This window comes from Pseudorca crassidens, chromosome 19 (assembly GCF_039906515.1).
Source record: "Pseudorca crassidens isolate mPseCra1 chromosome 19, mPseCra1.hap1, whole genome shotgun sequence".
NCBI lineage: Eukaryota > Metazoa > Chordata > Mammalia > Artiodactyla > Delphinidae > Pseudorca > Pseudorca crassidens.
Window position 1 is genome coordinate 44,912,380 of NC_090314.1, and position 23,191 is coordinate 44,935,570.

The window sequence follows — 23,191 nt, forward strand, 5'->3', positions numbered from 1 at the left end:
GAACAGAAACTTTGAGAGAAACTTCCCTGACAAGAGAGAGAGGCTCTAACTCCCACAGCACCCAGGGCGGGGGCGTGCAGAGGACAGAACTTCAGAGGAGAGTGGCCTGCAGGGCCCCCAGTAAGAGGACGATGGCGGGTTGACCCCCTCTTAGGGATTATGTGCCTGAACAGTGAGCATGTCAGCAAGTGACAGTGGGGACCGAAGACCAGAGGACCCTCCCCAAATGTCTCAGGCTCCATAGGACGTTTGCACAACCCCGGAGGGTGGGAAGGAAGGAGCTCCCAAGGGTGACTGAGACGGAATTTCCTACCATCTTGTCAGGATGGGGTGGGGCTCATCAATGATTATATTTGATTTTCCAAATTTTTTAAAAAAGGGGACGTACCTTATAGGTCATGTAGTGAAGTAAATTTCATATTTACACACATACACACATGGAAATACATGTTTCCGTGTATACAGACTAGTAGACAGACACACAGCGCATAAGCTTACAGGCAGTTACAAATTACAGAGACAAGTAGGAAGATACACACTGGCATACACACCGACATCCACACACTTACGGTCACCCAAACCACCAAAAACACACACTCAGAGGCCAGACACACACCAAACACATACACAGTCGACACCAAGACACAAAAAAACTCTCAGATACACAGGCACATACACTAATTACAGACAACTACCCAGGCACAGAGCTTATAAACACACTGCACAAGCTCACACCCACGAACGACAAAGTCCTAGAGAGACAAACTAAAACAGAAAGGCACACCCCAAGTGCACACAGACATCCCCATAGAGAAACTCAAGTGAAACCTGCAGTTCACAGGCCCCCCCAGGGCCCAGCAGTAGTTGCTGGGGGGAGGGGGTGATACCATCCTGGATCCCTGGCCTAAGTGGGAGCTGGGCCCCATTTCTGGAGCACTTGGTCACTCTGGTGACCAGCTTCTGAGAGCTGGGCCCTTGCAGCCCCCCTTCCCCTCCACCCCCACACTCGGCTGCATGCCCCCCACCCGCCAGCCCAGCCCGTACCGTGCTGAAGTTGGGGAAGAGACTGAGCGGGGTGGCACCATTGAAGTGGAAGGCGAGCAAGTGCTTGAAGTCCAGCGGGGGCTGCAGAGGCCTGGCGGGCAGGGGCAGGGAGGCCAGCAGGGGGCTGGGGGTGCTGGAGGCCGGGCCTGCTGCAGGAGGAAGAAGGGCAGGGTCTGAAACGGGGAGCCACGGGGCTCACTCCTCCCTCCGCAGCCAGAACACGAGGCTGATGGGCTTCTTGGGTGTAGAGAGAGAGCAGAAGCCCCTGTCTCCCTGTTCACAGAGTAGCACTGGCCGAGTCCAGGGCGAGGACAGCGCGTTTCTGTGCCTCTCCTCTCCACCACTGGGGAAGCAGAAGCAGGGAGTCCACAGTTCCAGGCTGCCAGCCCAGAAGGATGACCACCACCCCACCCATAGGGGCAGCGTAACGACCTAAATGAAGCCCAGAGGGGAGTCAGGCCAAGGGAGTCAGGCCCCTGACACACACACCACCACGGAGACTGCACGATGCACTGGGTTTCCACTTTATTGCAAATTAAACCCAAACCCAGGAGGCCTGGGGAGAGGCCAGCCCCCTCCCCTCTCACTACCTACCCTGTCCAGATCCCCACATGGTTCACAGCAAGGGCTGACAGAGGGGATGGGAAACCCACTGGAATCTGAAAGGATGTGTTCCCCAGCTCTGGTGAGGCCCCAGCTGCTTCCTTCAGGAGGCAAAAAGCCCTCCGACATCCCTGTGCTGGGCCTGAGGCTGCATCTCGGAGTCAGCCAGTCCAGCACTGTGGCTTTACAGTCTTTGGTCTTAAAGGTCTGAGGCAGGGGCCCAGGTTCGATCCCTGGTCGGGCAACTGAGATCCCACAAGCCAAGCAGTGGGCGAGAAAAAAAAAATCTGCTGGGAATTCCCTGGCAGCCCGGTGGTTAGGACTCTGCGCCGAGGGCCCAGGTTCAATCTTTGGTCGAGGAACTAAAATCTAAAATCCTGGCGTGGCAAAAAAAAAAAAAAAAAAAAAAAAAGTCTGAGGCAAGGGCAGGGGAAGGCTAGGAACTTAGAGAGCAACCAGATTTTGAGGAGGAAAAAAATTAGAAATAAATTGAGTCCACCTGGGACTTTTTTGGACCCTGTCATTGCAAAACCAAAGTAAGTCCTTTTAGATTTCGTGTATTAACACTGTGAAAGATAGGATAGATTTATTTTACATTTATAGATGTGTATGTCGATATACACAGCCATATAGAGAAAAGCCTCAGGCAGCCTACTGGTGAGGAGGGCACCACCACTTCCCTTGAACTGTTAGCTTGTGCACAGAGAGGGTGCTGTGCTGTGTGTCAAAAACAAGGGTGGTCATCTGCTCTCCAGTCACATCTGAAGAGATGTTGCTAGAAGTGGGGGCCAACAGTCAAGGACCCAGTCTCCTCTCCTTCAACCCCTGAATTGCGCAGACCCTGTCTTCCTCCCTCCAACCAATAGCCCCTCAACTTTTCTAGGACCAAAACTTGGGCTGAGTTCAGAGGGAAAGGGGTGAGCTACTCTCACCAAACTCTGGAAAGGTCAGGAGTGATATTTAGGGTGCCCCAGACCCCAGCACCTCTGCCCACTGGCCCGAGCCCCGCCCCCGATCCAGCCCCTCCTCCACAGCCCACGGGGCTGGGTTAGTACTCAGCGTGGAGCAGAGCAAGCACGGCGAAGTTGGATGGGAGGCCACAGCTAGGAGGTCAGCTTGGGTGCAGCACAGTCAAGTCCGGCTTGGCCCTTAGAGAGCCTAGGGCCCCGGGTTAGCTGGACAGAGGAGAGGAGGCCGCCCTCACGTGAGCTGCGAGCCCAGGAGCCCCTCGCCCCACCCACTCTCTAGGAACTCCACCGCCAGCGCAAAGTCAAACTCGTGCAGCGGCGGCCCATCCACCGCGATCTTCACCGCGGGGCCGCCCCGGCCTTCCCCCGCCCCGCCCGGCCCCCACCACCGCAGCTCCCGGCTGCGGCCGACCTTGTCCAGGAGGCCGGCGCCCGCGGGCAGCGCCAAGGCCAGGGAGGCGAGGGCGGCGAAGTCAGGGAAGAGCTCGTGCAGTTCAGAGCGCGCGCACGCCAGCTTGGCGCACAGGGCCCGCGGGCCCAGCCGCCCCAGGCTGCACACCACGCGCTTGAAGAGCGCGAAGTCGCCCAGCGCCCGCTGGCACACCACGGCGGGGGCGAAGGCGCGCAACAGGACGCGCAGCGCCCCCTCGCCGTGCGCGCCCAGCTCCTCGGGTGCCTGCGGGTAGCGGCGGGGGTCGAAGATCGCCGCCAAGGCGGCCACGGCGTCCAGCGAGGGCCCGGGGTAGGAGTCCCGCAGCCCCCGCCGCATGGAGTCCAGGAAAGCCCCCCGCAGCCGCTCCAAGCCCTGGACGGCAGCCTCGGAGTAGCCCACCAGCTCCACACCGCGGTAGGTGCAGCGGCCGCGGCCCAAGTCAGGGCTGGAGGTTGCCAGTTCCTGCAGGAAGCCCTGGAGACGCGCCCCACCTGAGCTGCGCTGCGCTTGGAGGGAGGCTGCAGCTGCCGTCACCAGCGGTTGCAGCAAGGCCAAGTCCGGCTCTTCTGGCTGCAGGACAAGGGCGAGCTTCTGCACGGACGGCAGAGCATCCAGCAGGAGGTGGGTGAAGGCCACAAAGGTGAACTGGCGCAGGGCGAGGGCCAGTGCCCTGGTTGTAGGTGAGGCTGGAGCAGAGGCCTCCAGCGTGGGCACCAGGCAAGGCCAAGCCTCAGCCACTGCTTCCACCACAGGCAGCTGGGAGGCCCAGGGCACTGGCCGTGGTCCTGCCAAGTCAATAGCTGCAAGGTCCAGTGCCGCCCGGAGCTCAGGGACCACGTGGGAACTGGGGCCACCATGGAGGCGGAATAGGGCATCCAGCACACTTTCATATTCACCTAGGTAGGCAGGGGGCTTGGGATCTGTCCGGCCGGGGAGGCAGTGCAGCTCCATGAGCAGTGGGCAGGCAGCCTGGAGCTGCGGGCCCACGCTCCCCAGGCGGTCACTGGGGAGGCTTGAGCTGAGCCAGGCCAGCTTGGATGCAGACACGCCGAAAGCCTGCAGAATGTCCAGGAGTTGGCCAGCAGTGGCCTCGCCTTCCTGTAGCTCCACACTGCCCAGGAAGGTGGTGGCAGGCTGGCCATCGCAGGGGGACACCGAAGTGGCAAACAAGGCCAGATTGTGGGACTCAGGCCAGTCCCTGGTCTCGTCCAACACCAGGCCCACATACGGGGATGCCTTCAGGCGTTGGCAGGCCTCTGTGTGTAAGACACTGGCAATGGCCACCTGGGACAGCCAGGGAAAGAAAGGGAGGGAGGACAGAGTTAGGCTTGTCCGGGGAAGGGGAGGCAGGCAGGGTGGGGTGATAGAAAGAGCACAGGCCTGGGGTCAGACTAACCCTAGCTTTGCCACTTACTGTGTGACCTTGGGCAAATCATTTCACCTCGCTGTTCATCTCTGTTTCCTCAGCTCTAAAGCCAGGCTGATACCTGCCCCCAAGCTCCTCAAAAGGTTGTTGTGACTCATATCTTAGTGCCCTGACCAGGGACTGAACCCGGGCCCTCATCAGTGAAAGTGTGGAGTCCTAACCACTGGACCGCCAGGGAATTCCCATCAATGTAATTTTGTGTTGTACTTATACGTGTAAAAATGCTTTAGGAACCATAAAGATTCTACAGCGTTTTGTGCGTGTGTGTTTTTCTACAGCATTGCCCCTGTCAGCCTTATTCCTGGGGTCTCCCTCTGCTCTGCTGCTCAGGGATTAACTGCTAGACACGTTGACTCCCTACCAGTTACAAAGGGCCCCAACTGTGTGCTGTTTGTCGTCTCTCTGGGCGATGAGATCCAACTCCCCCACCCCCTTACCAGCCCCCAGGACTCATACAGCCAGTGCCTAGGACAGAGCTGCAACATGCATGCCCCCAGGGGCCACATGGGTGATACTGACCTTGAAGTGGGCCAGGGATAAACCAAAGGGAATGGGGAAGCCCATGCCCTGCTCTCCAACTCCAGAACTTCATGCCCTGACTGCACAGGACCTAGCTTTTTAGTAGAAGTCACAAATCCACATTTTTATATGTAATCTCTTGGGGTTTTTTTGTTGTTGTTTTTTGTTTATCTTGGAGACTAATTTAAGTTTTCTTAAAAACTGTGAAAACCACCAAAACACATCTGTGGGCCAATCGAGCTCCCAGGCCACCAGTTTGCAACCTCTGACCTAGGTAGTGAGGGGAGCGGACCTGAGCCCTTGAGGACAGGGCCTGGTCCGGCCTCTTCACTGTTGGGCACCCAGGAGCTGGCACCTGGTACGCCCTCAGTGAAGGCTCTGATGGGCGAAGGTGTGAATGAAGTGCTTTGGCTGCTGCCCGGGGGCCTGGCGTGCTGGTACCATGCCCAGATGGCTCGATGTTCTCCCTCCTCAGTCCCTCCCCCACAGCCCTGGCTGCCACCCACCTGCATGTCCCTCACCCTCCTAGGACTGTAGTAATCGCCGTGCTCCATGCCCAGCAGCGCCTGGCACAGGTTGAACCTCTGTAGCTCGAGCAGGGCAGAGCAGCGGTCGTCAGGCACGTCCTCCTTGGCCATGCAGTACACTGTGGTCAGCACGGCCACCTTGGCCGGGTTCGCTTCCACCTTGACACTCCTGAAGCTGGGGGTGGTCGCCAGGCCCGGACAGGTCCCTCCACCCTCAGCCTGGCCCTCAAAAGTGGGCCGGCCCCGGTTGACGGCCAGGGCCTGGCGGTGGGCCCCCGAGGTCACGTGGCGCAGCAGGGCATGGCGCTGGAAGTTGTCGGTGCCCACAGTGAAGGCGTTCTCCGCTTTGCCGTGCTTGTTCCGCACCAGGGCCTGGCGGCACTCTAGGCAAAACATCAACTTCCGCTCGTAGTCGAAGTCCAGCCAGGTGAACTCCTCTTTCCAGTGCTCGTTGAAGTAACGCTTGCACTTCTTATTGGAGTTGGAAGCCTCTCCGGCTGGTTTCTTCCCCGGGGGCACCATTCCTGCTCGAGGGGCAGGGCGCCTCCAACCCCCACCCAGATGCTCTTGTCCCCCCAGCCTGCCCCGCACACCGAAGCACCTCCTTTGACAAGGGGAGTCGGTGGGGAGGCAGGAGGGGGGCAGCCCGCCAGGCTAATGGGGACCATCCATCTAACTTAGCCCGGAAAGTTTATTTCCACTCCGCTGGTGGGAGACTGGAGGTGAAAGAGACAAGGGAGAGGTGTTAGGCGTCCACTGGGGGTTCACACTGCCCACAGAGGACTCCCCGGGCGAGGGGTGGACTGGACCCAATGGGGAAGGGCTACTGGGAGTGGGCCATAAAGCGTTATCCAAAGTGGGTAGAGGTACGGGGTCTGCAGCCCCCTCTAAGGGTCTCCGTGTATCCAGGACAAGGCATGTCAGAACTCAGAGCTGGAAAGACCAGCACCATCAATGCAAACACACTGTATAATCTCGAGACAGCGCTGGTTCTCAGGGCTCACGAATAACTCGGGGCTGAATCCTGGCTCCTCGCCCGAAGGATAACTGGTACCATCAGGCCACAGTCATTTGTGTCAACAGAAGGAAGTTAGCACGAAGCTGAGCTCCCAGAGCCACAGGACTGAGGAATGGGATTTGTTTCCTCTGGAGCTCCCTTCCCTAAACACACGCGTGGGCACGCTCACACACACACCAGCTGTGTGGTTCTGGGAAGGGTAGCCCAGAAGCGAGGGCTGGGTTCCAGACTAAAGGCAGCCAGCTGGTTGCCTCTACCTCCCTCCCTCTACCACCACGCCAGGCGCGAGGCGAGGATGAGGAGTCCAGCTGATGGCCAAGACCTGCCACCTCTGCTTCCTCATTATCTCTCACACCTGCCCCTCCCCTCCACGGTTACTGAACTACCATTTACTGAGTGCGAACTGACTCAGGCCCTGTGCTAAGGACTGGGGTGACCCCATCAGGAGACCAAGATTACTCTTGCAAGTACTCTCTGAGGATGCTATCATCCTCACTTTGGACAGGAGGAAACTGAAGCTCGGGAGCTTTAAGTGACTTGCCCGAGGTTCGCCAAGCAGTAAGTGGCTGAGGTGGAATTAGAACCCAAGTCCCCCTGACTCCACAGGCCATGCTGAGACCCTGGCCTGCACCGTCTCACCTGGATTACGCAGCGGCTTCCGCCTCTGCCTTTGTTCCACCACATTCATACCTCACGTAACGGCCAGAGAGCAAGGCCACACACAGATCCCACTGTGTCACTGCCCTGCTTCCGCCTCTCTGGTGGTGTCCATTGCCTAAGTCTACATACCTCACCGTGAGCCAGCGAGACCCCCCCCCCCCAGCCTCTGGACACCTCCAGAGCCTTCCCACTCCTGTCTGCTCAGCCAGCTCCAAAGGCTTCCCACGTCCCACACACGTTACTGTTATTTTCTGCTCCTGCCTCCATCCCCTGTGCCTGGAACTCCCTATCCCTCCTCTTTCCCTGGCTATTTCCCATTCATACCTGGAGAGCAGCTCAGGCATCCCCTCTGCCACCCTAATTCCCCCCGCCCCGAACCTGGGCTGGTACCTGTCCTCTATTCTCCCATAATTCCCCGTGGATGAGTCTTTGTGACATAATATGGTGAACGCAGGGATGCTCTACATATCTCTGTACTTGGTTCCTGGAAGGTCAAGATCACATCTGTTCATTTTTGTACCTCTACGTCCCTGTACAAGACTGGGCACGCAGATGGCTCTCAGCAAAAGCTGGTTGTTTAAAAGAACGAAAGGATTATTTTGGCTATATGAAACAACTTCTTGCTTCTTTTTTTTTTTAAAGATTTTTTTTGATGTGGACTATTTTCAAAGTCTTCACTGAACTTGTTACAATATTGCTTCTGTTTCGGTTTTTTGGCCAGGAGGCATGCGGGATCCCAGCTCCCCTGACCAGGGATTGAAACTGCACCCCCGGAACTGGAAGGCGAAGTCCCAACCACTGGACCACCAGGGAAGTCCCAACAACTTCCTGTTTCTGAGGCTGTTGGTTTAGCTGATTCTAAACTCTGAGAAAGCAGTGACTGTCTTGCCCACCTGATATTACACCCAGCGCCCTGTGTGGAACCTGGCGCTTAGTAGGTAGGTAGAGTAAGGGCAGATGAGTAGAATTCCACGGGCAGCCCATTCAGTGTAAGGAGAAGCACTCCATGTTGCCAGAAGTGGGTGAACCTTGCTGGTCCTCTTCCCCTGGACTCTGAGTGGCAGTTGGTACTGCTCATCACACCCCCCTGAAACACACTTTTCTCTTGCCTTCCAGGACACCACAGCCCCTGGTTTTCCTTGCTCCCGTCAGCCACTCCTCTGATGTCATCTCATCCTCTTCTTCCCTATCTCAAACTGTCCCAAGAGCTCAGAACCATCTCTACAGGACCCTCCTCTGGGCACCACACCTTTCCATCCAACTGCCTTCCTGGCTTTTCTAAACAGATCTCTCCTGTATCTGTCCCTACAAAATATGCTCCTCTCCCAGGCTGCCCCGCTCAGGAAAACGGCCCTTTCTCCCACCCAGCTGCTCCGGCTGGAAAACTGCCCATCCAACCCGCACTCTCTTCCGCATCAGGACCTGGTCTGTCCACAGGTCCTGTTGATTCCACCTCTACGATCTACCTTTAACTCATCCCTTCTCTCCATGCCACTGCCACCATCCCTGTCCAGGCCACCATCATCTCTTGCTTGGACTACGGCAGTTGCTTCCCGATGGCACTCTGGGTCTCCACTCTTACCCCTGTCTGGGGTCAGAGACTCTCAGTAGCCAGAGGGGGCTTTTTAAAACATACAGCTTAAAATCCCTCCATGACTGCCCATTGCTCTGAGGCCAGCACCAGAATCCCTTTCAAGACCTACCAAATGCCCAGGCACTGCTGACCTCTCTGGGAGCCACTTGTGCCTCCCTTCCCTTCCAGCTACACTGGCCTTCTCTTCCTCCAGAGTGCCACAGTCCCATCGCCAGAACCTTTGCACATGCTGCGACTTCTTCCAGAATGTTCCCACCCTCCCTCCCAACACTTTGCCTAATCCAATTTCCCTCTGGTCTTAGCATAATGACGTCTTCAGGGGAGGCTTCTCTAATTATCCTTCCCCAGCAAGTCCCCTTATTTTCTGTCACTGCCCCGTTTGTTCCCTCCAGCGCACTCCCCAAAGTTTACAGATATGCTTATTTCTGTGTATTGCTTGCGCTCTTGCCGTCCGCCCCCCTCCCCTGGAAAATTCCCTGAGGGCAGGTAAGGTAATTTACTTGTTCCTCTCTGGACTCCAGAGAAGGGAACCACCGGCTGGCCCCCAGCAGGTGCTCCACAAAATTTGAGCAGTAAATGAATCAGGAAGCACAAGCTCTCAGGCAGAGAGAGCAATGGAGAGGACACCTGGGCACTTTATGGGTGGCTAAAACAGCTGCCTTTGACGGCCTTTCCTCCTAAGATCCCGTGATTCTGTGACTTTGTCTAGCCCACCACCCAAAGGGTCTTAGAATGGAGAGGAGGTGCAAAGTCAAGGTGACACCCTTCTGGGTTTTTGAGAAAAGAACAAAACAGTAGGGAGGGAGGAGGCCTGGGAAGATGGAGATTCTGAAACTGTACTGTCCAATAGGGTAGCCACCAGCCACATGTGACTGTTTAAAATTAATCAGAATTTTAATTTTTTTTTTTTATGGTCGCACCACGTGGCTTGCAGGGATCTTAGTTCCCCGACCAGGGATCGAACCCACGCCCTCGGCAGTGGACGCGCAGAGTCCTAACCACTGGACCGCCTTGGAATTCCCCAGAATTTTAAATTTTTAAAAATTCAGTTCCTCAGCCACACGAGCCACACTTCAAGTTCTCAATAACCATGTGTGGCTAGTGGCTATTGTACTAGATGGCCCAGATAGAGAACATATACAGCATCCCAGAAAGTTCTACTGAACAGCGCGGCTCTAAAAGACCAGGCAAAAGCCATTGACATTCTCCTACCTCAACCTGAGGGAACCGGCTGGGTGGGGCGGGATGTAAGACGTGACTCTTGAGGGGCCCCTGGGGCGATGTGTGTTGGCCGGTGGTCCCCACTCCACCCAGCACTTAAGCCTCAAACAGTGTCTATATGGCCCCAGGATGGGGGTCCCCAGTCCCCTCCCCAGGCTTCTTTGGGTCTCCTACTTTCGGGACCCCACAAGAGGAGTCCACGCTCCCGGCAGAGTAGGGGCAGGAGCCCCGTCCCCTGGCAGCCCATCCTCCCGGGGCCTGGATGCGGAGGGCTGGGGAACTTCCTCTGGGGGGCGCGTGGTGCAGGAGCTCTTCGATGGGCGCCGCCCGCGCCGTGCCGCCTCTCCCGCAGGACCCCCAGCCCCTGTGGCCGCCCCCTGCCTGGAGGTTCCTGGAGGGGGCGCCCCGCCCGGCCCCCTCCCCTCCCCGGCCCCCGCACGCACGCACTCACTGAGTCTCGGGAGCCACCATCTTGCGCGGTGGACGCTCTGGCCGCGGTCTCCTTGGGCTCCACTGAGCGACAGCAGCCACTAGCGGTTACCGGGGCGAAGAGGCGCCAGCGGCGGCGCGGGCCGGGGTCGCGGGCAGGGCGGCGGCGCCCCCGGGGGTCGGCCGGCCGCGCCCACCTGCCGCCGCTCTGGCCCGGCGCACCCTTAGCCCGGCGTCGCTCTCACCCTCCCCACCGCGTGCGCTGCAGCAGGAGCAGCTCAGGTTAGACCGCAGGAAGGATGCTCCCCGCCAGCGGGAGGGACAGTGGTCATTCATTCACCACAGGTATCCGTGGGTTCCTAGAGGAGCTCACAGGTGAGAGCGGACTGGTGAGAGCCAAACAGGCGGAGCGCTAGGGAGGCTACACTCTGGCAAATGCCCCGAGCGAGTGATGAACAAAATGCTTTGGGATCACAGAGGAGCAGGCGGGCAGCTGAAGGTCATCAGCCTGGAGAGCCAATTAGGTTTCACAAAAGGGTCAGTGAGATTTCACCAGGCAAAGGGCATTTCAGCAGTGGGAATGGCAGAGCCATTGGGAACCATCGTGAAGTTCAAAGTCGAGTGCAGGTTCTCAAAGCTCAAGGTAGAACAGAGGTATGGAAGCTCTACAGTGAATGCTGGGGATTTTGACCTTCCGGCCTTGTGGGGAACCTCAGGAGGCGGGTGAGCTAGAAAATCATGTGGATTGAACCTGGGCCCTCAGCAGTGAGAGCGCAGAGTCTTAACTGCTGGACCACCAGGGAATTCCCAGGAAATCAGTGTTTTAATCTAATGAGTTATTTGTAACAGGGATGACAAATGGGGTGGGTGGGAGGAGTGACCTCTTCCTAGAACGTTCAGATGCCCAGGAGACCCTCACCCCTGTGTGGGTTTCCCTGCAGGAGGAATGTGGGTGGTACCCCACCCTCCTAGACCTAGAAGCCTGCAGTGGAGCTCCAGTAATGACATCAAACTCTGAGGCCTTGGCAGCCCAGGACTTAGCCTCAGTTTCCTCACCTGTGAAGTGGAAATTACAGCTGGGTAAGGAGGAAGGGGCAGGACAGGAATGGGTCTGAGGACCAAATAAGATGCTGGGTGTGGAGGCTGTTTGCACAGGGGGTGCAGGGCACTTGGTGACCCAGTCTACCCTTCTGGTCAGCACAAAGTCACCGGGAAATGCCTTCCAGCCCCTGCACAACTGGGTACACTCTTCTCCCACTCAAGGCCTAAGGCACACGTTGAGATCAGGGCCTCTCCAGTGGTTGCTGGGAGCTCCCCGCAGCCCCCTTCACGCAGCGCTGCTCTGAGCCGCCCACCACCTGCCTCTGACATTCACTGTGAGCCCTGGCCCCCAGGGCCGCTGGGATGACGCACGAGTCATGACACATGCACACACGCGTGTGGCCACTTGGCTTGTGGGTGCGCTCAGATGAAGGGAGACACGGCAGCCCCCACCCGTCCCAAGATGGTACCACACAGCCTGACGGGTCTAGAATTCTGCACCCCAAAAACGGTCAGGTGTGTGTTGGGGGGTGTTCTCGGGTAGCATCTTGCAACAGAACAGCCACCCTGGCTAAGTGTCTCAGAGCAGTCCCTCCCCACCCCTGGCCAGGGGTCCACAGCCGGGACCCGGGGCTCATTGGATGGCTGCCTCAAGAGGGTGGGTTGCTACTCTGATCAAACAGGAATAAACCAGACGAAGTGACGGAGAAAAGGCCACCCCCAGGGGTCCAACAGAGCCTAGGGCAGGGGCGCAGAGCAGGTGTCTCATGAAATAACATCACCCTGCCTGCCATCCAAGGGAGAGAATCCGGGGAAACTACGTCCTGCTGTTTTGCCATCACTGGGAAAGATACACACGGAAGAGCACAGGGACACACACCCTGAGGTCCACAGGCATCCACACAGATAGTGACAGGGACAGACACCAAGGCACACACTCACACACATCTCCCTATGGTGAGACCGTCTATGCACACTGATGTGTGTACATACGGAGGTGGTACCCACGCAGAGACAGACAGATACCCCTGCTGGCCAAGGGGCGGGCACAGAGGCCACGCATGAGCATGCGTGAACACACAGACAGGCAAGAGCAACAAAGACACACTCAGATCATATATACCCAGAGGGACAGACACACGAGGACACGCAGACCCCTACAGACGCACATACGGACAATACAGAACAACAGGCATGCAGTGGCACACAACATCACAAAGAGGTGCACGTGCACAAACATCCATATACAGAAACACACACACACCCTTACAAAATTAAATGCATCTGACACACACACAAGCTCATGTAGCCAAACCCAGAGTCCCCCTCCCACCCCCGCCTCGAGCCATAGGGGCAGATGGTAGGGTCCTCCCCAAGGCAGACATGCACACGCACATGCGCGCGCACACACACACACACACACACACACACACACACACACACACACACACACACACACACCTCTCAAATAGTAAAGTTGCCGTTTCTATCACAGATAAAACCAAAACTCTGAAGAAAGGGAGTCCAGGAGGGAGAGAGCGCCAAAGGCAGGGAATGAGAGGTTGAACCAAGCCCCCAGCTTGCTCACTCCCCGCTAGGATTAGGATTCCTCCCCACATTCCCCAGCGCCCCCAACCCACCCTGGGCTGGCCAGCACTGTGGAGGCGTTGATGTTCCAGACTCCCGCCCTCCCTGCACCTGAGGAAGACCCCCGAGCCCAGTCACAAGAGGAACTCTGCTCCCAGCCCCATGGTCTCCAGCATTTGCCCTTGTGGAAGGAGATCCCCCACATCCTTAAAGGGTAACGGCTGTTTCCCTCAGAAAGGACCAGGCAAGCCCTGTGTGGGGAGGTGAGCCCGGAGACCACGAGCGAAGCACGGGGGGCATTGATGTGGACCCCAGCGCGGTGGCTGGACCTCAGTGGGCGCCTGGCTCTCTCCTCTGCTGCATTAACAACTGCCTCTAACCCCCGACCCCTGCTCCTCCAGGCAGCCCCTTAGAGGCAGCTGAAGGTGTGATTTGATACAAGGAACCTTTGTAGCGGCTCCTCGGATGATGCACACCTGCCCCAGAGCGCAGCAGCCTCATTCCTGCAGTCTGGACCTCCAGATTCCCGACCATTCCTGCCACCCCGGCCCCACCTTTGCTCCCGGCCAGAGTGGGGGCTCCCCCTGCCCATCCTTAAACTTGGGAAAAGGTACCAAGAGTCAGCTGGCTACTGGAGCCTCTAAACAGACGACTCTGGGGGGGCCGACAACAGGAGGAAAAGAATAGGGCAGGGGAGAGGGGAGAGGCCCACTCTCGGCTGGAAGCCCCCGCCCCAACCCCCCAGCTCAGGCGTCCTCAGCACTCACCCAAGAGCATTCTCTGCCTTTGGAGGAACCGCTGAGCGCAGAGTGAGAAGCGAATGAGACCCAGCCGGAGAGAAGGGGTGGGGGAGTGGAGGGACAGGAGGGGAGGGTGCGAGGGAGGGGCTCCTGCTTCTGCTGGGAAGCCACGGTTACCGGGCCCTGTCTCCCCTCTCCAGGAAGGCGCTGCCTGTTCCCTGGTTTCCCCATCCCAACCACCGGTGGAAAGAACAGGGCGCTTCTTCCCCGAAGGTATGGGGACAGGGGGAGGGTGTCCGGGGACCTAGTGCCTCTTATACTGAAGCGAAGAGTTGACCCTGCCCACAGAGGCCTCCAGGACAGGAGGTGCTTCCAGCCCCTTCTCTGCCTGCCAGAAAATTCTTCTTGTGAACTTTGAAGCCCTGCCTCAGGGCTTGCTGCCGCAGGGGCCCCGTTCTCCTATCTAGCCTTACTTATCCTCTGCCCCCATCCCCTTTTTTTTGTTTTTGTTTTTTTTTATGGTACGCGGGCCTCTCACTGTTGTGGCCTCTCCCGTTGTGGAGCACAGGCTCCGGACGCGCAGGCTTAGCGGTCATGGCTCACAGGCCCAGCCGCTCTACGGCATGTGGGATCTTCCCGGACCGGGGCACAAACCCGCGTCCCCTGCATCGGCAGGCGGACTCTCAACCACTGCGCCACCAGGGAAGCCCCCCCATCCCCTTTTATTTACCTCCTTTTGCTGCAGGGGAAACCGAGGCTCAGAGAGGGGGAAGCGAGCGCACGTGGCTTGCAGTTCAGTACCTGGACTGCCGGACCTGCTACCTGGGCAATGCCAGGAAGCGGGGAAGGGGTGTTCATCTGATCACCTAGAACTTCTGACGCGCCTCATCTGCCCGCACCCTTCCCTCCCACCCATCTTTTCTCTTCTGATTTGGCTTCTTCCTCCCCCTCCTCTTCCTGAAACCTGCGGGCTCCTAACTCACCTGAGCACCTGGTGCCGGGAGGGGGGTGGAATGCGGGAGAGGAGACAGCCCAGCCACAGCTGGATCCAGTCTCGCATTCCAAGCCCGGGTCCCAGCGCTAGCCCCCCACCCCCCCAGCATCCTGTCTCCACCAGACAATAACCCGTAATCTCTGGAGTAGCCGGTTCTCAAGCTGCAAAGAAGGTCTGGGGAGGGGGTGGCGGCAGCAGCCCCTGAAAACAGGTTTGTTAGGAAGAGGCTCTGTGGGAGGAAGGACTTGCTGGTGTGGGGAGAGGAAGGAAACTCAAGCCCAGAGCTAATTAACCCACCCAGAGACACAGACGGAACCTTTGTCTTCTGCGGGGGCAGGGATCTGAGCTAAGCCCCCTAATTTCCACCCAGACAGCTTTGCCTTTCCTGGTGGCCCCTGGGGGGAGGTGCTGATGGTCAGGTTCACATCTGTGAGGGGTTGCTGTCCAGGGAGAGTGAGGGCACCGCCATCACCGGCCACTTAAGGAGAACCGCAGGAGGCACTGGTTAGACCCCAAGAACTTCTTAGTGGCCTTGCGGGAGCCAAGGTGAAACAGGCATGCAGAGGCCTCGGGATGGGTTGGGAGGGGTGCTGAGGAGGAACTGGAAACCCAGGGAGATACTGAAGCCACGGGGGGACAGGCTGGAGGGCTTCCGGGGCCTCCTGATGGGACTGAAATTAATCCATCTGCGGGGAGTGGAGGGAGAGGAGCTCATCAAGCCAGTGACTCAGGGGTGACCCAAGCTCAAGGCCTTTGATCTCTGGGGCTCAGAATGCAGCCGGAGGCTTCTGCAGTCAAAGACTAGGAGAGGAGGTGGAGGGGCTGCTTAGAACGGGATCTAGGAGAGGTCTGAGGGCGCAGGGCCGGGGACAGCCTCCATCTGCCACTCTGATGCCTTCCCGTCCCCAAAGGCACAGGGGTGTCTGGTACAGCTGCAGCCAACTTTGCCCTGAAATCCAATATAGTCTGACTCCGTCTCTGCTTTCTTGTCCCCGTTAGTGTCTGCCCTGTGCTCCCCATCCGAGTCCCGTCTGGCCATTTCGGTAAGCCAGAGCTTAAGTCATTTTTGAAATCTCCTTCTCTCCCCGCTGGTATCATGTTGCAATGGTGGGGAACAGGGGATGCGCCCTAAATTGGGCAGCTGGGTCAGTCCTGCCAAGAGACAGGGGGAGGAACCAGTTGGAGTTAGAAGGCTCCCCTCCCTGTCCCGAGCCAGCCTAAGCAGAGCGGGAGATGGCTGGCATCTCCCCATTGTTCAGTTGAGGACATCAAGGCAGGGGTTCTGAGCACTTGAACTGCCTGTCACGGGAGCTGGTCTGCCTGCGCTGGGCCATCCCTCCTCCCCATTCCTGAAACATTAAGGCTCTATTTCTCTTAAGGTATGCTGCTCTCCTCAGCAGCAAGGTGGGGAAGGCACGTGAGGGACAGGATTCAGAGTCAGAGATGCTGGGATCTGAACCTCGCTGTGGCCTCAGGCCTGTTGCTTACACTCTCTGAGTTCTAGTATCTTAGTTTCTAAAGTGAGGGCTGAATGCCAGTCAGCTACGCCCGGGGATGGCTGGGTGAGGAGGGAATGCTGTGCTGCTTGTGGAAGTGCTTTGCAAACAGTTCATCTCCTAAGTACATGCTCATTGGCCCTGGGGGTAGGTCACAGCTCTTTCCCCAAGGTCCAGGTCCAGGTGTCCGTCCCCCAAGCCCGGTGCTGGCCCAACATCTACACTAGAGGTTGGAGGTAGGAGGGTTGAGGCAGCAAACCTTTCTCTCTACAGATGTTCAAGAACTACCTAAAATTGTTTAGGGGTACGCGCACGCACGTGTGTGTGTGTGTGTGTGTGTGTGTGTGTGTGATGGTCAGTAGGGTCATTGAGTTCAGCCACATTGAGGCGGAGGTTCCTGGTGCCCACACCTCCCATGGGGGGCAGGTAGGGTGAAAGATGGCTCATTCCTGAGGGATGAAAGGGTCTGCTGTGTGGGAGACAGATCGGGAGGAGGGCAGGTGGGGGAATGACCTGGAGGAGGGGCTGGGGAAGGGTGCGGTTCCTGCTGTTTCCCCATCCTGTGCTGTTTCCCCTTCCTAGGTGTTCCAGGCTGACTCATGGTGGGCAGCTGGGTGAGGCTGAGTAAGGAGGCCTCTGACACAGGCATTGGTGAGGAAGCTGAGAGAGGGGACAGCCGCCCCCCATATCTCCCTCCCACAGATGGCCTCAGGGACAGGATCCTCCAGACAGGATCCCGCCTCACTGCCCGTGACGGCCTGTCACTGTGCAAGGCACCAGCCCCCCCAGACCCCTAATCAGAGTGACAGCCCCAGGAGGCCTCCCAGAAAGGGAGCCTCGAAGGGGCATGACTGGGCCGTCACCCCCACCACTTCAGCACCCTCCCAGGGAAGGGGCGGCCCTCCTGGCTGCCACAGGACTGAGATCTCAGGTGTCCAGGAACAAAGCCCTGCGTTCAGGGCTCCTCACACTTTGCCTCAAGCTGCCTGAAAGTAGACGTGACTCTCTCCATTTCCGGAGGGTGCCCCAGTCAGCCGTGCCCTCAGGGCTCTCTGCTCTGGTCCAGCCTCCTTGAGAGGACTTCCGCATGACTGAGGTCCCCACTCCCTCACCCCTGGGGAAAGTTGCTAGCATTGGGCTGCCTCTCCCACCCCCAACTCCCAGAGGGCCAAGGAGACAGGAGAGTCCATGGAGGGGGTGGTTTGCTGGGGGGTCATGACCTGAAGTAGGGTCAAAGATAAGCAGGCCAAGGGACTTCCCTGGCAGTCCAGTGGTTAAGACTCCGTGGTTCCAATGCAGGGGGCACGGGTTTGATCCCTGGTCAGGGAACTATGATCCCACGTGCCTCTTGGTGTGGCCAAAAAAAAAGATAACCAGGCCAATGGAACACAGGTTCTCCGCTGGAGCCCCGGGATTCCAGGGCTCCCAGAAATCTGAGGATGCAACATCCTCGCTCTAGTCACAGATCACCCCCCGGCCCACCATGCTCCCACAGTGCCGCTCACTCCTCTTAGCATGGTGGTGGGGGATGGTCTGGCCCCGTGGCTGTCTTTCCCTCCAGACCGTGAATGCCCAGCACTGCTCAGTACAGAATCCCGGCATCCTGCACGGGGCCAGCGCAGGGCTGGAAGGCTGGTGATGCAGGACAGGTGACTGGAGGGCCAATGACTTACGAGGTGTTGTTTAACAATCTTGGGAGGGAGTACCAGGCATCGTGTCTCCTGGTGACCCCCCAAACCTACCCTGTACTCGGGGGATAAGGACTGTGAGAAAAGGGAAGCCAAGTGAAGGGGGACCCCATCCCTCTGGGCAGCCTGTCTGTGGCCACCAGTGTCTAGTGCTGCGGTCCTTTTCCTCACACCCCACCTGCTCTCTCCACACTGGGATGGTGGGTGGGGGAGAGAAGGAAGGACCACTGCCTGGAAGGAAGGCCTGAAAAGCCAGCGTTAGAGGGGAGCAGGGGTGGGACCAAGTCCTCTGGTCACAGGAATGGCCTTCCCCACCCACCCTTGCCTCCCTCTCAGCGCCCCCTTTCCGATAACGGAACTGTCCACACAGCATCCCCTAAGCCAGAGTCATCCTTGGCACCTCCTTCCCCTTGGCCCCACATCCTGTCAGTCACCAAGTCCTGCAGAAAAGACCCCGGAATCTGGTTCCACCATCCTTCCCCCTTCCTTCTCATGTACCCGCGAGACTCACCCTTCCCCCTCACCAGAGACGTCTAAAAACACTAACTACTCCGCTCAAAACACTTCAGCGATGCCTGTCACCTTCAGGACGAAGGCCAGATGCCCAGCCTGGCTTTGAGGACTTTACAGGCAGCCCCTGCTCACCTCCTGCCACGCCAGCCACTTGCCCAGCCCAGCACCACCTGCTGTCCCTGCAAAGCCATGGCCTCAGGCCTGGGTGCATTTGCTCTAGCTCAGGGGTCCCCAACCCCCGGGCCGCAGACTGGTATTGGTCCGTGGCCTGTTAGCAACCAGGTCGCACAGCAGGAGGTGAGCGGTGGGCTAGTGAATGAAGCTTCCTGTATATTTACAGCCACTCCCCATCGCTCGCATTACCACCTGAGCTCCGCCTCCTGTCAGATCAGCGGCAGCGCATTAGATTCTCATAGGAGCGCGAAGCCTACTGTGAAGTGCACGCGCGAGGGATCTAGGCTGTGGGCTCCTTATGAGAATCTAATGCCTGATGACCTGGGGGGGAGCTGAGGCGGTGATGCTAGCGCTGGGGAGCGGCTGCAAATACAGATCATCATTAGCAGAGAGGTCTGACTGCACAGAGACCACAATAAATCAACTGCCTGCAGACTCATATCAAAACCCTATCCGTGGGGGGCTTCCCTGGTGGCGCAGTGGTTGAGAATCTGCCTGCCAATGCAAGGGACACAGGTTCGAGCCCTGGCCTGGGAAGATCCCACATGCCACGGAGCAACTAAGCCCGTGTGCCACAACTACTGAGCCTGAGCTCTAGAGCCCGCAAGCCACAACTACTTAGCCCGCGTGCCACAACTACTGAAGCCTGCGCGCCTAGAGCCTGTGCTCCACAACAAGAGAAGCCACGACAATGAGAAGCCCATGCGCTGCAACGAAGAGTAGCCCCCGCTCACCGCAACTAGAGAAAGCCCGCACACAGCAACAAAGACCCAACACAGCCAAAATAAATATATTTTTTTTAAAAAAACAAAACCCTAGCAGTGAGTGGCAAGTGAAAACAAGCTCAGGGATCCCACTAATTCTGCATTATGGTGAGTTGTGTAATTATTTCATTATATATCGCAATGTAATAATAATAGAAATAAAGTGCACAATAAATGTAATGCACTTGAATCATTCCAAAACCATTCCCCCACCCCCCCAGTCTGTGGAAAAATTGTCTTCCACGAAACCGGTCCCTGGTGCCAAAAAGGTTGGGGACCACTGCTCTAGCTGCTGTAGCTGTCTCCCTGCCTGGGCGACAAGAGCCAACAAGATCCACCTTCAGTGTCACTTCTCTGAAGCGTTCCCTGACTTATGTCAATTCACCTCTCCCTCCCACTTCTCAAAGGAGCCCATCCCCACATCTATGAAGCCTGCTGTTATCTTGGACAAACTTGTCTGCATGTAGTTATCTAGACAGTTCTTTCCTAACAGGCAGCTCTGTTGCCTTTTAAAAAGACAAATTCCCAGACAAATGCTGTATGTTCTCACTTACATGCAGATTCTAAAAAACCGGAACTCATAGACATAGAAGAGAGTAGAGTGGTGGTTGCCAGGGGCTGGTGGTGGGGGAAATGGGGACATGTGGGTCAAAGGGTACAAAGTCCCAGCTGTAAGATAACTACGATCCAGGGATCTAATGCACAGCATGGTGGCTGTGATTAGCAGAACTGCCTTATACGCTTGAAAGTTGTTAAGGAAGTAAATCTTAACTGTTATCTGTACACATACACTCAGAATTATGTGAGGGGATGGAGGTGTTAACTAACCTTACTGTGGTAATCATTTCGCAATATATACATGTATCAAATCATCACACTGTACCCCTTAAATTTACATTTGTTATATGTCAGTAATATCTCAATAAAGAAAAATACAAAAAAATAAAAAATACTACAAGGTCCTACTGTATAGCACAGGGAAATATACTCAATATTCAATATTTTGTAACAACCTAAAAGGGAAAAGAATCTGAAAAAGAACATATATATATATGTATATATATATATATGAATCACTGTGCTGTACCCCTGAAACTAACACAACATTGTAAACCAACTCTACTTCGATAGAAAAACAATAAAAATAAAAATATGAATACCCCCAATCAGCAGCTTGCACATAGTAAGCTGTCTGTAAGTATTTGATGAATTAATGAATGAATTTTGAACACACACGCACACTCCAGAAACATCCATACAGTTGAATATGCCCTTATTCAGAGTCACATCCTGGGGTCCAGCCCCAAGTGCTCAGGTGGGGAAGATGGTACCAGCCATTAGAGCATTCCCTGCTTTGCTTATTCAGTGACCTCTGCGAGGTCCCTTCTCCTCTGACCCCTGTTCCGAAGCTCACTGCAGCCCCCCTCCTTCGGGAGGCCTTTCGTGGTAACCCCAGGTAGAATCGCCCTTTCTCCTTTGTACCCCTGGGGTCATGTCCCATGTAGCACCCACAACACTCATCTGCTCATTTCGTATCTGTCTCAGCCTAAAAGACAGTTTCAGTCTTGGGGGCCGTGGCGGGAGGAGCAAGACTGGAACGTCTCCAGGCCCCAGCACAGTGTGGGGAGCACAGAGGGCATCCCATAAACACTCACCCAAACAACAGGCAGCCCTCAAGAGGTCAGAGTGCAGCCCTCTGGCAAAGCTACCAACCTGGGCTGCAGCGTGTGTGTGCAGGACATGCTTCTGGTGGCCGCCCCCAGGAACCAGGCAGAAGTTCCGGCCCTTCCTGCCTCTCACGCTAGGCCTGGTTCATAACCTGTTTCCCCTGCCGGCCAGCAGCTTGCTGCCCCTGGTTTCTCCCATGACTCCCATGTGCCTGTCAGCTGGAATCATACTCACGAATCCATTCACCCACTTCGCCCAGAAATCTGCCTTGCAGCCAGCGGCCCTCTTGCAGCCCAACCTCTGCAGAGTCATGCCAGCCAGGGAGAGGCCGAAATCCTGGCCAGGAGTCCAGTGGCCAAAGGGAGAGGGGCTTCTCCCCGCTCTTCCCCTGACCACCTCTCAGCCCTTAGCCGGAGTGTCGTGTACTTCGCTGACCCTGGCCTTCAGAGACCAGAGCAGGAGCCCGGGATGCCCCGTAGGTGAGGCCCTTATCTGGAAAACTATCTGCCAGGGGGCTCCTGGCTGGAGAAATGCTGCTTAGGGGGCCTGGTCCTAAAAGACCCCACAGGGAGAGCCCCAGATCCAGAGAAGGCCTCAGACCTCAGGCCCTGAGAGACCCCATAGAGGGCTGTCCGGATGCAAAAAAACTTGATGGCATCTGGGGAACTTCAGACTCTAAGACCCCATGGAGGGTACCCCAGACCAAAAGACCCCACAGAGAGAGGCCACAGACCCAGAGCCCCTCACAGGGGCCCAGAACCAAATCTGTGGGAGCAGCGCCCCTCCACACTGACCTGGCCCCAGGGGCGTCTTTCCCAAGCTGAGCTGCCGCAGGCGCCTCTGGTGGGCCCGCCCCCCGCAGTGCACCTGGGCCTGGGCTGCCGAGTTCAGCTGGATGTTGCAGACGTCGCAGAGGGTGTACGACGGCCGTTTTCTTTCCCGCTTGGGTTTAGGTGGTTCTGGAGGCCGAGGGGGGCACTCAGCAGCTGCAGATCCTCCGGGGGGCTCCTTCTCACCCGGGGGAGATGGGCTCAGTGGCCGCTTCATACCTGGGCAGATCGGGAGACAAGTAAACAAAGGCGAGTGCAATGAATACACAGAAGGAGCAAGAGGGCTTGGGGACCCAGAGATGCCTGTGCCCCATATCCCAGCTGAAACTCCCTGGCCTTCTGAAAGCCGCAACCCAAGGATGGCAAAAGGGAGCAGAAGGGGGGCTGTTTTAAACAAGCAGCAGTAAAATGCAGGGGTATCTGCAAGAGTCAGAAATGGCCACACACTGGGGGACCGACACCTGAGGGCTCAGAGCAAAGCGCTCAGAGGGAGAGCAGGGCTCTCAGAAAGCAGGCGACATGGAGGGAGAGCCAGCAGAAAGGCTACTGGAGACACTAGCCTGGCCCAAGGCAGGCCAGGCGCTGACAGTGCTGGGACAGGCAGGCCTCCATGTTCTCACTGCCGAGGGCCCGGGTTAGATCCCTGGTTGGGGAATTAAGATCCCACAAGCCATGTGGCACGGCCAAAAAAAAAAAAAAAAAACAAAGAAAAGGAAATTTGGACAGAGACGTTTACAGAGAGAAGACCATGGGAAGACACAGGGAGAAGATGGCCATCTGCAAGCAAAAGAACAAGGCCTCAGAAGAAACCAACTCTGCCTACACCTTGAGCCTAAACTTCTATCAAACTTCTATCCTCCAGAATTGGGAGAAAACAAATTTTTGGTATTTAAGCCACTCAGTCTGTGGTTCTTTGTTACAGCAGCCTAAGCGAACCAATACATCCTCCTAAAAGACATTTCCTGTGTCTTTAGACTTGTGTTCATTTTGCAAATTAGACCCAGTGAAGTCAAGTGATGCCATAACGTTCCCATAAGGCCACATGTCTAGTAGTGGAGCCCACATCTGAACAAAGAAAATTAATTTCTCAAGTTCACAGCCAAGAAGCTTGCCTGCAGTCCCTGGACCCCACCTCCTGCTCTTAGTAAGCTGCTTGTCACTTTTGCAGGCAATGTTCCCACAAAATGGGCTGTCACGACGTGTGTGGGGACTGTGAGTGAATGGAACAGAGGGGCACAGTAATGAAGAGCACGC

At 56.8% G+C, this 23,191-nt stretch overlaps 1 protein-coding gene across 11 annotated transcripts in view; it reads right to left on the bottom strand.

Moving 5' to 3' along the window:
- ZNF385C (zinc finger protein 385C) overlaps nucleotides 1-23,191 on the bottom strand; it is a 57,066-nt gene that overhangs the window by 9,374 nt on the left and 24,501 nt on the right. For 5 of the 11 annotated variants that reach the window (XM_067716262.1, XM_067716263.1, XM_067716261.1 and 2 more), the window contains 2 exons: nucleotides 21,902-22,156; nucleotides 1,045-1,193 (listed from right to left, as the gene is read on the bottom strand). In XM_067716262.1, coding sequence (XP_067572363.1) covers nucleotides 1,045-1,193; nucleotides 21,902-22,154 — 402 coding nt within the window. In that variant the 5' untranslated portion in view covers nucleotides 22,155-22,156. Of the gene's footprint in view, nucleotides 1-1,044; nucleotides 1,194-3,539; nucleotides 4,333-5,499; nucleotides 9,030-10,464; nucleotides 11,239-21,901; nucleotides 22,157-23,191 lie in introns of those variants that run through there. The other 6 variants (XM_067716254.1, XM_067716257.1, XM_067716260.1 and 3 more) reach the window with 4 other exon arrangements.